This window comes from Stegostoma tigrinum, chromosome 28 (genome assembly GCF_030684315.1).
Source record: "Stegostoma tigrinum isolate sSteTig4 chromosome 28, sSteTig4.hap1, whole genome shotgun sequence".
Taxonomy (NCBI): domain Eukaryota; kingdom Metazoa; phylum Chordata; class Chondrichthyes; order Orectolobiformes; family Stegostomatidae; genus Stegostoma; species Stegostoma tigrinum.
This window is the reverse complement of record NC_081381.1, coordinates 31916704-31933107: the sequence shown is the minus strand read 5'-3', so window position 1 is coordinate 31933107 and position 16404 is coordinate 31916704. Positions and strand designations below refer to the sequence as shown.

The 16404-nt window shown below is 39.3% G+C and overlaps 3 protein-coding genes across 18 annotated transcripts in view; 1 reads left to right on the top strand and 2 right to left on the bottom strand.

Moving 5' to 3' along the window:
• Window positions 1–2382, bottom strand: part of spen (spen family transcriptional repressor) — a 97615-nt gene extending 95233 nt beyond the window's left edge. For all 6 annotated transcript variants that reach the window (XM_048561148.2, XM_048561151.2, XM_048561150.2 and 3 more), the window contains exon 1: window positions 2060–2382. In XM_048561148.2, coding sequence (XP_048417105.2) covers window positions 2060–2142 — 83 coding nt within the window. In that variant the 5' untranslated portion in view covers window positions 2143–2382. The remainder of the gene's footprint in view (window positions 1–2059) is intronic.
• bcl2l16 (BCL2 like 16) overlaps window positions 2118–16404 on the top strand; it is an 82324-nt gene continuing 68037 nt past the window's right edge. Inside the window, exons 1-2 of one of the 11 annotated variants that reach the window (XR_009442749.1) lie at window positions 2118–2238; window positions 4377–5115. The gene's annotated coding sequence lies outside the window, so the exon portion shown is untranslated. Of the gene's footprint in view, window positions 2239–2576; window positions 4203–4376; window positions 5116–5376; window positions 7174–7379; window positions 14195–16404 lie in introns of those variants that run through there. The other 10 variants (XR_009442750.1, XR_009442744.1, XR_009442745.1 and 7 more) reach the window with 10 other exon arrangements.
• LOC125466553 (filamin-binding LIM protein 1-like) overlaps window positions 12274–16404 on the bottom strand; it is a 33266-nt gene continuing 29135 nt past the window's right edge. Inside the window, exon 8 of the mRNA XM_048561153.2 lies at window positions 12274–13069. Coding sequence (XP_048417110.1) covers window positions 12962–13069 — 108 coding nt within the window. The 3' untranslated portion in view covers window positions 12274–12961. The remainder of the gene's footprint in view (window positions 13070–16404) is intronic.

The following is a 16404-nucleotide window of genomic DNA, read 5'->3' as shown; positions in this document are numbered from 1 at the left end:
ATTTTGTAACTGAAATACAATTAGGAATTTAGAACAACTTGACATAAAGGGTTTCTTGACCATAACGAATGAGTGCTTGTATGAAGAACACAAACATGGGACATTTTATTTTCTTCTGATCTGGTATAGCATAAAATGATTTACACAAGATTCCCACCAATTGTAAATGAGATCTTACTCCAGACACTGACAACGCGTTTTTAAAAACGAAACAAGTCACCAACAGTAAGTAGGCAACTCCAGCACTCAACCTAAAAAGATAGGAGTCCCTTCATAAAATCTTTTATCTAAAACATTGAAGATTGAGCATATATTGGGCAATCTCCACCATTAGCCTTAAATTGAACCAAATGATACGGACTGAAAAATACTGAAATCACAATCAACTTTACTCCTGAAAATGAATTTATGCTAATGTTTTTACAATACAAAAGATTTTTTAAAATAACATGGCTTTATTGTAAGCTCTGATTCAATTAACTGTGTTTAGGTCTTCTTGAATTTTAAAATATCCATTAACCAATCCAACAGACTTTTAAAACATTACAATAAATAATATGGTGAAAGAAATTGCAGTCAAATTCCTTACATGTTCAGGAATTCATAAATATTTCCCCGTGTGCTCATCCTAGAAAATAATCCACGAGAATTCCAATATTTAAAAAATATCCCCAAAAGACTGAGCTTCAAAAGTTACGATCGATCTATCATTTTCATTCACGTATATTTTAAAATGCAAGGTTAAATATAAATGTAGAAACTATTCTTTTATTTTTGAAAACACATTATCACTTCATGCAATGCTTTGCACTTAGGTATTTACATTTCCTTTTAAGTCAAAAGAATACGAGATATGATAAATCAAGCTTCGTTACACATCCTCTGACGGTTAGGTACAAGTGCATGCCTCAAATGCCAAACGTGAGGCTTGATGCTTAGAATGAGTCCGCCATTTTACTCACGCTTAGCACCACACGCTACGTTCTGCACTCCTATTTTATCATTTCCTTTTTGCATCAATACTTCATTTAAGAATTTTTTAAAATGTCCTTATTTTTATATTAGAAACAACTTGACAACTGAATAGTTTCCTTTCACCATTACTTTCTGGTTTTAAGATCGATTTTTTCCAATTTGTATCCGTTCACTACACAATATGCTTTGGAACGCTGCTTCCTGTCTGGAATATAAATAAACTTGCGCGAAATTCAGCAACTGTACATGAAAATCAGAACCTCTCAGGTAAGCTGAAGCACATTTTGCAGAGGTACCTTTAAAATTGTATCAAGTTGTTTCCTTGAATTAATTAAAATACGACATATAAATTGACCAAATTGAAATCTTTCTTGTGCTCGTATATGTTCCTGTTGTACCAGGCCAAGCAGTATCTGATCGCAGATGAGCGCCAGTTTGGACCTTTGCTATCACTGAATGTGTTGTATTCCCCTCCCCCATCTCTGTTTCCCACAGACAGCCCGTCCTCCATTATCGCTCCCATGTGTCTAAAATATAGTCAGATCTTCATATCTTTCTCTCTCTTGGGGCTGCAGCTTGCAAAACCACCAATATTTACAGTATTAACATGAAACACTTGTAAACTTTACGTTTGAAAAAAACATAAAGGTCCAACAGCCTCAAAAACATACACAAGATTCCCACAATCATATTTAGCCAAGTCACGGGCAAGAACAAAAATCGAAAAGTGTTTGTTTCATTTCCCTTTTCAGTGAACGATGCTCCTCCACTCTTAGCGATTAAAAGCTATTAGGTAGCATCAGAAAACATAATAGAGAAGATCGACCCAAGATCCTGGCAATGTCACACAATAATAGAAACACTGTAAGACAATCAGTGACCCCTTTTACGGAATGAACAGTGTGAACTTTAGCAGCAGCTTGTGTGTGTGTGTGTGTGTGTGTGTGTGCGCGATCTCACTCACAGCTGCAGCAAGAAGCCGGCACTTTCTCTGGTTTCAGTTTACCCTGACGGGCCTCGAAGCTAGGCCCACATAATAATACACTCAACAGCGTTTATCGCACACGGCACGATCTACACTTACCGTTTAAAATGCTCGATAATCTTATCTTCGCGCACATTTTCCGGCAAATTCCCCACCCAGAGATGCCTGGTTTCTCGTACCATCCTTAGCGAGTCATAAGGCTCTTTTTCTGTGCGAGTGAAAGTCCGGTTTTGCGTTGGCGATGGTTCCTGCCAGCTCGGCCCGGGTTAATCCTTGAGGTAAAATCCCACCATTCGGCTAACGCACACACACACTCTTTCTCGCTCGCGCCGCCCGACCTGACGCGGTTTTTTTTCCTCGAGACGCTAACAGTTCGTCCCTAGACCCGAAATTGAACCACATTGCGCAAGCGCGGGATCCGACGCCGCGGGCGCGCAAGCGCCACGAAACCCCGGGTCGCCTTAGCTCGGCGTAGTAGCACGCAGGCGCCAAGGAAATCCTTGCCCTTTCTCCACGCCTCCCCTGTCCCGGCATCCCAGCCAAAAGAACGAATGCCAACAGCGCCTGCGTGAGACCCGATGAAAATTTCCACGCCCCGAGCGACTCGTGCAATCTACGCATGCGCGGAAAATGCGGCACCGTTCTCCGCCCGAAGGGTATAGACCGCAGCAGAAACTGTGGAGGGGGGAGATGTACGCATGTGCAGAAAGTGACCGGGGTGTGTTTTCTGCGCAACTGCAAAGACTTGGTATTTAGCTTACTCCAGTGACTGGAAGGAAAGTTCTCGAAAAGCTGCTGTCGGTGCAGGAGCACGATGAATAAAGAGGAACCTGAGAAAGCGCTATTCCAGGAATTTCCACTATTTCATTTAAAGAATAGATCTGTTTAACTTGTGTATAAGTGCCTCCTTCGACTAATACTAAATTGGATATTATGAACGATTTGGGAAGATTTTTAGATGGCTTGAACGCCGAAATGACCGATATGAGGAAATACAACTGAAAAAACTTGTTACCATTAACTTCCTTCTTATCAGAAAGCTGCTGTGTTCGTTCAGATTGGGGTTTTCTTACAGGAATATCGTCATTCCACCATTCTCAGCACTCTTTGTCCCTGTCTTTGTTCCCCTCCCCCTTTCCTTGTCCATTTGGGCGCCATTTTAAGGTGATGGAAAATTCTGGAGAGTCCGCCATTTTGTGGCGAGCAGTGTTCTGCCTTAACAGGGAGTGCTGCGCATATACAGTGCTGGAATACCAGGGATGTAGTCTACTTTGTGGCTTAAAAATAGTGGAATAACAAGCAATTAGCACCCCATGCGATCTAAAAACCTGTCTCTTGGAAGATGCTATTTCGTTTAACAATAGCATTAAATAAAACTGGCTTTACGTGCAACCTATACAGATCAACTGATAATCGCTTAAAATAATAGGATATGTTAAATTTATATCAGATTGGAGAGAAGGAAACAATTCTCTGGGGAAAGAGCAACAGTTTGGTTAGTGATGCCACTGTACAGTAAGTGTTTCGGAAAGGATATGAATAATTTTTTTTATTAATTTTCACATTTAAAGTTTCTACGTCACATCTCAAACAACACCAACATAGCCTGGATCACATTTCTCTTGTTCTATTTGTAAATTTAAAGATTTAGTACACAAAGAATGCCAGAAATTTGTGTAAAAATCTAATGTTGGTACGGCCTTTTTTCTGGTGAGCAATTTTGTTCTTGGATAGGGGCCATAGTTTTCTTAAGTGTTGACTGAAACTGCAAATTATGATTCAATCCAGTTGCTATGTCAGTCTAAGATGGTGAATGTGATGCAATAACCAAATTTTGGTGATTGCAAAAGGTCTGGAATTTCAGCAGAACAAAATTTGTAAGGTTTTATTTTGCATATAAAATGTATTTGGTGTCCTGAAAATTAGCATATCATAAAAAAACTTAATGTATTGTTTATCAAAATTTTTAGTTTTATCTGTTAAGGATTTATTAATAGAGAATTAAACCCTTTCAAAGGGTGTGACTTCTAGGACCCAACACCCTTGGTGCAGGGTATCCATATCGAAAAGATAGATTTAAAAAATGATACTGTAGCTTGGCTTCTATATTTCTGTAATTGTTTTGCGTAATGAAAATGGCGCACTCGTGATGTGGATATATTTCCCAAGCTCGCTCTTTGTCACTTGGTATCCACCCAATGTGTTTATTCAGCGATATTTTTTAAATGTAATGGCTGCACTAGTAAGTAGACTAATTTTGCGTCGTGGTTAGTGCAGAAGCCTGCACTATTCTTACACTTCAGTTTTTTTTAAACTTTAACGGCCAATAAATTATCCTTGTACTGTTAGTGTGGAATTTGGTCTAACAGTTGATCAATAGTGTATTTTGTGACTGTGATATTGGATTTTTTTTCAGAAAGAACATTACAAGATAACACTAGGTTGATGGGATTCTGTTTGAAACTTATGCTTCTCAGGAATATCTGCAGTAGGGCTTTCTGAAGGTGGAAAGGGGAAAAGTTTCACGTGGTAATGCAAATATTTTGGGAGTTGAGGGAGTACTTGTATTCATTAAACTATTTGGTGATGCCGTATAAAGCCTCTATCTGAAATAAATGGTGATATGATATTGAATGACCATTGAAAAATTTTCTGTAAGGCAATCCCTTTGCTTTAAGGCATTTTTTGTACGTTAAACAGACATAGCCTTGAACGATTGTTCCATAGGTCAATGTAATTTTAAACAGTATTGTCTTGTTTAGCCAACATTTCTGGTGAACCTTTTTTGGTTTTAATTATTCTTTATGTATTCCATTTACTCTTCTGGAGAGTGTTATGTTGGAATGACTTTTAAAACCACCAAACCAGGCAAAAGTTGAGATCTTTCAAAGAGCGATGCAGATAGGGTATAAGTATAGACTCTTGGGATGTACTTTAGAGATTGTCATTCACATATGTTCTGCAGTTTACCTTCATTATCCGCTCGGGTGTGTAGTAGGAAATGTTTTGCAACAGATCCAGTGTTTCCCAGCAACATGTGTTATGGAAACTGTACTTCACAAACAAAAAGTTGATGCATTACTGCAGTTGTATGTAAATGTAAATATTTACTTACTATGCAAATGTTTTCATTATGTTTTGCATGTAATGTCTCGTATTCTACTGAATTATTCTTGCCTCATTTACCAATTCCCTTCATCGTTGTGACCCGGAATCAGTGTCACTTTACAGTCTGAGATCATGCCATCTTCTTCAGGTTGCATAGGACAATTTTCAGTTATTGTCATAACCTTTTTACAAAATGGAACAATATGCATTGTTCTTCAGATAAGGACGTATCCAATTTTGAAATTCTCATTTCTGATGTAGCATCATGCTGATTCAGTAATTTCTGGTTTTTAACTAAATGTCAACAGATTTTTGAAAATGCCAACTGAGAGCAGAGGAGGAAGAAAAAAACTGGCAAGGCTGACTCCCAAATCTCAAATGACAAGAAATGTTACGTTCTTTCTTAGTTTCTGAAACAAGAATCTTGAGAAGAGTTCAGTTTGAACATGTGTGTTTGATGTGACTAGATACAAGAGATATTGAAGTAAGACTGAGACCATTAACTGTCCTAGTATCTTTGCAGCTGGATAACTTGGCTTGATGGATTAAATATTGAGTAGTATAAACTCATTATTTATCAGTGCTACAAAAAAATGTTGTGGCAGTCTTGTGCACTGCATTATGTCTAATGCACTTGACTTACCAGAAGCAGTATGTAATACAGCTCCGTGCTGAGGTTCAAACTGGGTTGCATCCTTTGCATTTGCATGGTTGTCATTTCCGCTGGTATTCTGACTTTTGAGTTTCCAGTCTGCTACTTGCCCAGGATTTTGTTTTATCAAAATGGAATGTAAAACTTAATTTGTAAATTCCTTAGTAGGCTGTGGGAGTAATCAGACAAACCAGATAACCCTTGATTAACTAAATCTTTCATCCCTCCAATGTCATCTTACTCATGTGCAAGGTTGAGCATTATTTCACAAATTTTGATTTACACCACCACCATTTGAGGTGTGGAACTATTAATAATAAATTACTAAATAGTTTGGAACTATTGTTTGTCCATTTGTGAAAATAAACATCTCAAAATTAAAATACTTCTGCAGGTTCATGTATCATTTACTTTTTCTCTCCTGAGTTTTTTTTTGTGGTGTTATATAAGCTCTGGCATTCTTCCAGTCCTTCCCAAACTGACCGTTTTTTACATGCCAGTATTTTAAGTCCTTGAGTGCTTCAAGGATCAACTTGATCTTGTCTTCGATGTGCATTTACTTTACATAAGGGGCGGTGAGAAAGCAAACAGTTACAAATGCCATTTATTTCCATAATTAAAGGATATTGAAGCTAATTTTTTTTTTGAAAAGCTCCACTGCAATCCGGCCTTTCAGAATTCTGAACATCGGTTTTGATTATTCCACTTGAACAGATTGCCAAAGTACTTTCTAAAATGAATGACCTGATAATTTATACGTCTGAATGTTGTTGCTTTTAACTTAAATCTGCACCTCCGTAAGTTTTCCTGACTTGAAAAAGGGCAAAAGAAAAACTTGTCTTAGAATCATAATTTGTAGTAACATGCAATGTCCTCAAATGTGTGGACACTATTTGTAGCCATCTGTGCATTGGAGCATTTGTTTGTGTGATTTGTGCCATGATAAATCTTGGTATTCAGTATTTCCATCAGGCTGTTTGAAATGTGGAAGATAACTCTCTGAGAAGAACATATCTATTGTGTAAAAAGGCATTACATAGACATTTCAAAATACTGAAGTGTAATCATTGTTGAAGGAAACTCAGCCAGTTTCCATGCAACAAGCTTTCACATGCAACAATGTGATTAATAGCAAACAATTTTGTAATGTTCAGTGAGGGATAAATAGTGCTCAAAACTAATGCGCTGCTCTTCGAAATCATGCCTTGGGATGTTGTTCGTCGACCTGTGAGGGTTTCTGTCTAATGTTTTGTTCAGAAGATAGCACTGCTGACGATGTAGCACAGCACTCACCAGTCAGCTATTTTGTACACATACTGGAATGGAACTTGAACTTGAAACCTTTTGACTCGGAAGAAAGTGCAATCAACTGTGCTGTAGTTGACAATGCTAAGAGACTTATGTAAGATTCTGTTTTAACGTGAAGAATAATAAAAAGTAAATTTTGTATGAATGTAACTTTTCTGGGAATCTTTGCTAATTTCTATATATAGTGCGTTTGTAAATTTCCAGTGTCATTTTGACTGTACTTAACTTTTTACAATTATGTGCATGTTCTATTAAAAAAGCAAAGTAAAATGCTCAGTAACCTTTAGTATTTGATCACAAGTATTTCTGATGTATGGTGGCTAATTTATGGTGTGGTTGTTCATCTAATAGCGCATGTTGGAATCTCCACCGCAATCTACATGGAATGCAACTGGGGGATACAAATGTTGAAATGTCTTGGACTGACCACATGTCTTGACCACATCTGTGCTAAGTTGACTGTTTGAATAGCAATTTGAAGTAAGTTAACATTTGAAACAGTTGAGCTGGGGAGGGAAAATGTTTTAATACATTAGGTTCATGTAAAGTATGGTCATGTGAAATAGGCATGGAAGAATGGGAATTGCGTGGGGAAATTTTGGGTATTTAAAAATAGGCCAAAATGCACTGTTGTAAAGTTGGTGGGTTTTAAGGGTTTTTATCCATCTGTTAGAATATCAGTTCCTGTTGGAAATACCATTATCCATCTGTACTAATATATTGAATGCAGTACTGACCTAGGTGGCCACTTTCATTTGTCTGGCACTGAAGCTTCAGCTGAATTGAATTTTCAAAGATGTGACCAAAAGGTTTGCAATTGGTTTCAGACTGTTGAGTAAAATTTTCATTATTGTGTTAATTTCAATTTAAAATAGATATTTACTACAGAAGGAATCCTCCTTTTCTTTTTATATTACATATGATTGTGTTGGGTTGGATTTTTCATTGTATGCTGTGTTGATTTTTAGTTTTTAAAAAATGCTTTGACACTTGCTTTCTACCATTTTACTTGCTGTTCAAACCTCCTTGAGGTGGGCCCTGACTGGTCTCGCTCTGGCATGCACTCGCTTGGCTGCAGACACAGATTTGATGGAGCAAGCCAGTCACAGTTTTATTGCTAGCGTCAAAGTTTTCTTTCTAACGCCATCCTTCAAAAAATATTGCACCCCGGGTATATTTACACCAAATAGAGCAGTGGCTCGACTCCTCACTGCTACCTTCTGATTAGGAGAAGTAATAAATAGTGGCCCAGTGAGGTAATGCTCTAGAACATGTAACAAGTTGTGCTGACTTTATTTTCCCCCACCAGTCTACGGAGCACTGAAACTAATTGTGGCAAATTAAATAACTAACTCAACCAAATTTTGATAGTTTATCTTGGCACTTTATTATAGTTTTCTTTTAAGAAGACTAAAAAAATTGATACTGCTTGTATATTTTGACACACATGCACAATAGGAAGCAGTTACTAAACTTCATTTGAGGGCTCATAACCTTTTACTACAGTTAACAATAGTATAAATTATAACTTAGGACCTGAATGCTATATACTAAAACTTATTTTGTATAGGGAGAAGGCCATATGAATAAAGTCAAAAGGCTTTAAATATTGGTGTGGATAATAGGTAGGTAAGCCAGCAACTAAGAATATGTTGAACATACTTTATGTATGTAATAAAGTGAAAACAGGCACTAGAGATTAGTAGTCATTTTCCTGCCTATTGCCCTCTGCTCATATTCCAGTTTTCCATGTGTAGAAAATATGTGCAAGATACTAAATGGCCTCGCCCCGTATGATCACCAGCAACTATAAATGTGAAGCAGCTAGAAGCAAAGATTGCTGGAGAGCGTTCAGGACTAGTGCCTAATTGTACTTCTCTTTGTCCCAGGTAAAATATACTATGACCACTTCACTTCTAATTAGAGTCAGAAAGCTGGACAGCACAGAATCATATCTTTCAGTCCTACTTATCTTGACCAACTAGCTATCTTTTACAAACTTAGTCCCATTTGGCCCATGTACCTTTTTAGTTGTTCCTATTCATATACCCATTCAGATGCCTTGTTAAAATATTGTAGTTATACCAGCCTCCTCCACTTCCTGTGGTGGCTCATTCTATACCCACCACCCTCTGCAATGAAAAAGGCCCTTAGATCCTTTTATTAAAATCTTTCCCCTGTCTCCTTTAAAGCTGTTCCCTGTAGTTTGGCACTCCCTACTCTAGGGAACAGACGATGCCTACTTCATGCATGCCCCTTGTGATTTTATTAACCTCTATAAAGGTCACCCTCAGCCTATGATGTTCCATGGAAAACAGACCCAGCCCATTCAGTATCTCCCTCTAGCTCAACCCTGACAACATCTTCAAATCTTTTCTGAGCCCTGTCTAGTTCCACAACATGCTTTTTATAGCAGGGAGACCAGAATTGTATATAATACTACAAAAGTGATCTAACCAATCTCCTGTGCAACCACGACATGACCTCCCTACTCATGTACTGAGTAATAAAGAGAAGCACACCAAGTGCTGCCTTCACTGCTCTACCTACTTGCAGATCCCACTTTCAAGGATCTATGAACTTGCACTCCAAGGTCTCTGTTCAGCAAAACTTTCCAAGGACTTTACCATGAAGTGTATAAGTCCTGTCCTGATTTACCTTTCCAAAATGCAGCACCTCACACCTAAATTAAACTCAGTCTGGCACTCCTCATCCCATTGGCCCACGTGATCAAGATCCAGTTGTAATCTGAGGTAACCCTCAATGTCCACTATACTCCCAGTTTTAATGTCTGCAAGCCTATTAATCATACCTCCTGTGTTCATATCCAAATAATTTACATAAATGACAAAAAGCAGTGAAACCAACACCAATCCCTGTGGCACACGGTTGGTCACAGGCCTCTGGTCTGAAAAGCGACCCTCTACCACCACCATCTGTCTTCTACTTTTGAGCCAGTTCTGTGTCCAAATAGCTAGTTCTCTCTATATTCTGTGTTATCTAACCTTGCTAACCAGTCTACCATAAGGAACATTGTTGAATGCTTTACTGAAGTCCCTATACGTCACAGCCATCACTGTGCCCACGTTATTTCTCTTCAATACTTAAAAAAACCTCAATCAAATTAATGAGACACTATTTCTCTTGAACAAAGCTATGTTGACCACCCCTAATCAGTCCTTGCCTTTCCAAAAACATGTAAATACAGTCCTTCAGAATTCTCTCCAACAACTTGACCACCACCAATGTCAGGCTCATCGGTCTACAGTTCTCTGGCTTTTCCTTACCCTCTTTTAAATAGTGGCACAAGTTTAGCCAACCTCCATCATTTGGCACTTCAACTGTGGCTATAAAATGATGCAAATAGTTGAGACCTCATTTCATTTTGCACTTTTCACTAGTCAGCACAACGTGCTAACTTGTAGGCAGGTAACGTCCAAGAAGTCAACAGTGAAAAAGACTGATTATCAATCAAACCATCACAATTTTGGATAATGTCATGCCCAAAGTCTGCTTCACAGCTGATATAGTTGGTCCTAACCTTAGATTCAGGTGGATGCCCTAGTTATCTGCAATTTAACATCAGGTTGGGATAGGAAAGCCCCTTGTTCAATTTTAACTGTTTGCTTTCTCAGCTGGGATCGAAAACTACTCACTTTGTATTTCAGTTGTATTTAGTTGTGTAGTATTACTTTTCCTAGTTATGGGTAACATAAAATCAGCCAATCCAATTGCTCCTAATTTTCATACAGAGTCAAGCTGGACAATACATGTTTAAGATGTTGGACAGGGAAACTGCGATTTGAATATAGTGTTAAATTCATTTTGAGAGCTGAGGGGCAAACGTTTGTGATGTTTAACATTTGAACAGTGAAAAATATGGTCAGTTGTTCAAGTCCAGGTGTAATGTCAACATTTCAATACCATTCACTATTTCTGTGTATACTGCTTGAGTTCAAGATAAATCAGACTGATTAGGATAGTTGTAGACTTGATTTACTAGTCTGAGTTAACTGAATTAAAGTGTGGTGATGCTGAGAATGTCTGTGCTAAAGTTTTATTGAAATTTGAATGTCTATAGGGGATAGTTCATTTTCATCAATCCTCAGATTTGTCTGGGCAACAGTAAGCACTGCAGTAACATTCTATTCTAAAAAGTATTAGCTAAAATTATGAAATGACAGACATATTGAAATTTATTTAATTAACAGATGGAATTTGTGTAATAAAAAGTAAAAATTGAAGTAGACCAGAAAATGATTGCTTCCTTTCATTCAAACAGAAATTCTGGCGGCATCTGCAAAAACAAATGTACAGTAACCCTTGATGCAACCCTTTGCTTTCTGGAAAATAATAAATGCTGTTATAATGGTTAAAATTTATTAAGTTCTTTCAAATGTTGAAGGGATTATTTAAACCTTAAAACATTCATAATTCATTTTGAAGCCTTGGTAGTTGTTTCATGTGCAGAAGTCCTCTAATAATGGAGCATAAATTGTTTCGTCCACCTTTGTTCATGATGCAAATTCAGAAATACTACTGGGGGAGGGGGAAAAAAAACTTCTATAATCAAGCTTTTGCAATTCATTCTGTCAGGTTTTTAGACAATTCTTAACTGGACAGATGTTAATAGTCTTTCCTGAAGGTTCAAGCACGGTTGTCAGTCAAATACAGTATTATGTTGAAATAAATCTTTGTACAACAGTAAGCAAACATTTGTGCTAGAATTCCATAAAAGAAAATAGTATTCATGAAAATTGTATTCATAGCATTGGCAAGGATAAGAGTTTTGAATATTCGCATCGTTAGACCAGTCTAAAATGTTTTAACTACTAGCATTTGGAACTTTGAGCACAAGTTAACTGTCGACTACGTTGTATCATGTATTATGTTATAAAAGTGGATTTATAATATGCAGGAAGTAAATCAGTTGTACTGTGGTGGTCCTTTGCAGTGCATGTATTGATTATCATAAGTGTAGATTAATGATAAAACTGCACAATTTAGTTATATGTATTGCAGTATCATTGCAAGACAGAGGAGCATGTTTAACTGGTGTCAGGACGACCCTTCAGTTTTCTCAGTCACGGCCTTTTCTACCAAGGTGATCAATGCTTCCACAATCCTCTGTACCCTTAAAGCAATACCAAAGATCAACATTTAAAGCAGATTTAAATAGATTATCCCTTTTGATAGAGCAAGGTGAGATGGTGTCATTTAAAACAATCAATAGGAGCAAAATCACAGGCAGGTCTATTGTTTCTCTTGCTGTGGAAGAACTTTTAATTTCCTTTATTTAAAAAATGTTGAAGCATAAGCAGTTCGTACATAATTATGTTTCAAAAGAAGAGAATGGGAATTGGGAACAGTTCTTCAATTTGTGAAAAGAACAATTCCAGAAGTAGCATAACAGAGTTAAAAATACTAAATTGAATCCGTTTGCCAATGGTGATTTGCTACAATTAAGAACACTTCATCTTGATGGTAGGCACCAGTTGTCTTCAGTACCTTGTCAAGTGACCGACCATTCTTCATCTGCAAGCCAAGATGGTGAATGTAGTAGGCTACATCTTACAAGAATTTATTTCTATGACTATTTTCAATATAAAAATCGCTAAGTATAGTTCAGGAGTGGAAGTCTTTGTTAATTTATTTAGCTTTTAGCCTCGTTCAAGAGCTTTGATCACAATAATAAAGCTGATACCAGTTGAGATCATCACATAGTAGGAACCAAACCTAAAATATCAGGTTTGCATTGCTTAAGATGAATAGGCCTTGAGCAAACTTTAAAAATAAAATTACCCTCTCAAAAGGATCGTTCATAGATGCTGTTGAATGTAACTGAAAATGGTCAACTGTACCAGGATAAATTTGATTGAAGTTATTCAGCAGTTCACAAAATTGAAATAATCTCTGCTAATATTCAAGAGTCTTCAGGTAGAGCTGGTACTCTGCATGTGGCAAGTCTTGCACAGTATGTGCTTATTCAATGGGAAGCACCCTTCTTCAGTTGCATCAGGAGATAAAAGTCGTCCACATTTCTGTAATACAAGACACACAAGCTGAATTGTGTTTAAGGACTTCCACTTGATATACCAAACTTGGCAACCAGCCTCAATTGGCATCACAAAACTTGAAGCTATTGTAATGAGTCTGGTTTTGACTTTTAAACAACCACTGAGAGACAAGCCTGGGTAGTTTCAAATCAGTCCCGAGAGCAGACTACACTTTTTGAACAGAGTTCAAAATTGTCCCTAATTCTCAACGTTTAGATTCCCAAATCATAGTTGGGACAGATTAGGAAGTGGTTTACTCAATATATGACTGTGGTAAATGATGTGGAAATGCTTAATTCTAGCATTAGGTATCAAAAGTGAGAAACATTTCATCCCTCATTGAACACTGTTCCAATACACAAGTAAATGCACCAGTTATAAAACTACCCCTTCAAGAGTGCTCCAATCTATTCAGCATTCAGCAAAACATTTCCATACTCTGACAGTGTTGTTCCTCATTTTGCTATGAAGCGTGATGCTAACACTAGGTTTTTAATTTCATTAACAATTAAAAGAAACATCACATCATTAAACAGTTCACACAATTCTGCACAGAACACCTCATCTGTTACAATTCATAAACACTTCACAGGTGTGTCCTCTGGATAGCAGTTTGCTGTTAGTTGTGCAGTATTTCAGACTTCACCTTCGTTTGTTAGTGTAATAGTGTTACATTTAGAATAGCCGATTTAAAGTGTACTGACATCACTCTACATAAATGTCAAAGCCCAAAAAAACAAAACAAATTGTATTCAATTCACTTATTTTGTGCAATCTACAATTTTAGCTACAATATACAGATGAGATAATTTAGAAGCAAGCCATTTGCATAAGAACATGGATTAAGCATTTGGTGCTCAAAATGCATCATAATACTTTTATCAACAGCAGAGTATTTAACATATCTGAAATTATTCTGCACAGATCTTTCTCCATACTCAAGGTAGATGCCTATCATTGGCTGGCAAGAAACTTGGGGCCAAGACGGCAGCTTCTAATATTAAGGTTAGGTTTATAAGCAATATGCTTACAAAACAAAGATTTTCAGGATCTATGATAATGGGAACTGCAGATGCTGGAGAATCCAAGATAATAAAGTGTGAGGCTGGATGAGCACAAAAGCTGACGTTTCGGGCCTAGACCCTTCATCAGAGAGGGGGATGGGGTGAGGGTTCTGGAATAAATAGGGAGAGAGGGGGAGGCGGACCGAAGATGGAGAGAAAAGAAGATAGGTGGAGAAGGGAGTACAGGTAGGGAGGGGATAGGTCAAGGAGGTGGGATGAGGTTAGTAGGTAGGAGATGGAGGTGTGGCTTGGGGTGGGAGGAAGGGATGGGTGAGAGGAAGAACAGTTTGGACTGGTTTTGGATGCAGTGGGTGGAGGGGAAGAGCTGGGCTGGTTTTGGGATGCGGTGGGGGAAGGGGAGATTTTGAAGCTGGTGAATTCCACATTGATACCATTGGGCTGCAAGGTTCCCAAGCGGAATAGGAGTTGCTGTTCCTGCAACCTTCGGGTGGCATCATTGTGGTACTGCAGGAGGCCCGTGATGGACATGTCATCTAAAGAATGGGAGGGGGAGTGGAAATGGTTTGCGACTGGGAGGTGCAGTTTATTGCGAACCGAGCAGAGGTGTTCTGCAAAGCGGTTCCCAAGCCTCTGCTTGGTTTCCCCAATGTAGTTGAAGCCACACTGGGTAGAGTGGATGCAGTTTACCATGTTGGCAGATGTGCAGGTGAACCTCTGCTTAATATGGAAAGTCATCTTGAGGCCTGGGATAGGGGTGGGGGAGGAGGTGTGGGGGCAAGTGTAGCATTTCCTGCGGTTGCAGGGGAAGGTGCCAGGTGTGGTGGGGTTGGAGGGCAGTATAGAGCGAACAAGGGAGTCACGGAGAGAGTGGTCTCTCTGGAAGGCAGACAAGGGTGGGGATGGAAAAATGTCTTGGGTGGTAGGGTCGGATTGTAGATGGCGGAAGTGTGGGAGGATGATGCGTTGTATCTGGGAGGTTGGTGGGGTGGTGTGAGAGAACGAGGGGGATCCTCTTTGGGCGGTTGTGGCGGGGGCGGGGTGTAAGGCCTAATGGTATCAATGTAGACTTCACCACCTTCAAAATCTCCCCTTCCCCCACCGCACCCCAAAACCAGCCCAGTTCGTCCCCTCCCCCCCCCACTGCACCACACAACCAGCCCAGCTCTTCCCTTCCACCCACTGCATCCCAAAACCAGTCCAACCTGTCTCTGCCTCCCCAACCTGTTCTTCCTCTCACCCATCCCTTCCTCCCACCCCAAGCCACACCTCCATCTCCTACCGACTAACCTCATCCCACCTCCTTGACCGGTCTGTCTTCCCTGGACTGACCTATCTCCTCCCTACCTCCCCACCTATACTCTCCTCTGCACCTATCTTCTTTTCTCTCCATCTTCGGTCTGCCTCCCCCTCTCTCCCTATTTATTCCAGAACCCGCAGCCCATCCCCCTCTCTGATGAAGAGTCTAGGCCCGAAACGTCAGCTTTTGTGCTCCTGAGATGCTGCTGGGCCTGCTGTGTTCATCCAGCCTCACATTTTATTTTCAGGATCTACTCTGGTGGTTTTTCTAGAGAAGGAAACAGTTTCTGTCACTCTGCACTTCCAACCAACAGAACCATCTGTCAGTGAAGGAGTGTGTGTCATACTTCAGACAAGATTGTGGTAATGAACTTACTTATATCCTGTTAGTGATATCTGTCCATTAAGCAAGGGCCAAAATATAGCAGTTATTTAGTGAGCACAACTATTCTTTGAGAAAATGGTAAAGCCATAAATATTTATAACAGGCCTTTGGTCAGTCATGTCTCTGCCAGCTAATCTTGCTGGTAACAGGTGAGATAAAGCCCTGCAAATTAAAAGCTGAAATGATCTTTAACCATTTCTTGTGAGAGCGTCCTCTGCAATACATTTTTCACAACCTCTATCATAACCTTCCTCAGCAAACTTCCCTCTACAACTTCTCTTTCGATTCCTCCCACTTCCTACAGACAAAGGGCATGGCAATGGGTACCCACATAGGCTCAAGCTATGCCTGCCTCTTTGTAGGTTACATGGAACAGATCCTCTGCCGCACCTACACAGGCCCCAAACCCCACCTCTTCCTCCGTTACATTGACTGTATCGGTGCCGCCTCTTGCTCCCCAGAGGAGCTCGAACAGTTCATCCACTTCACCAACACCTTCCACCCCAACCTTCAGTTCACCTGGGCCATCTCCAACACATCCCTCACCTTCCTAGACCTCTCAGTCTCCATCTCAGGTAACCAGCTAGAAACTGATGTCCATTTCAAGCCCACCT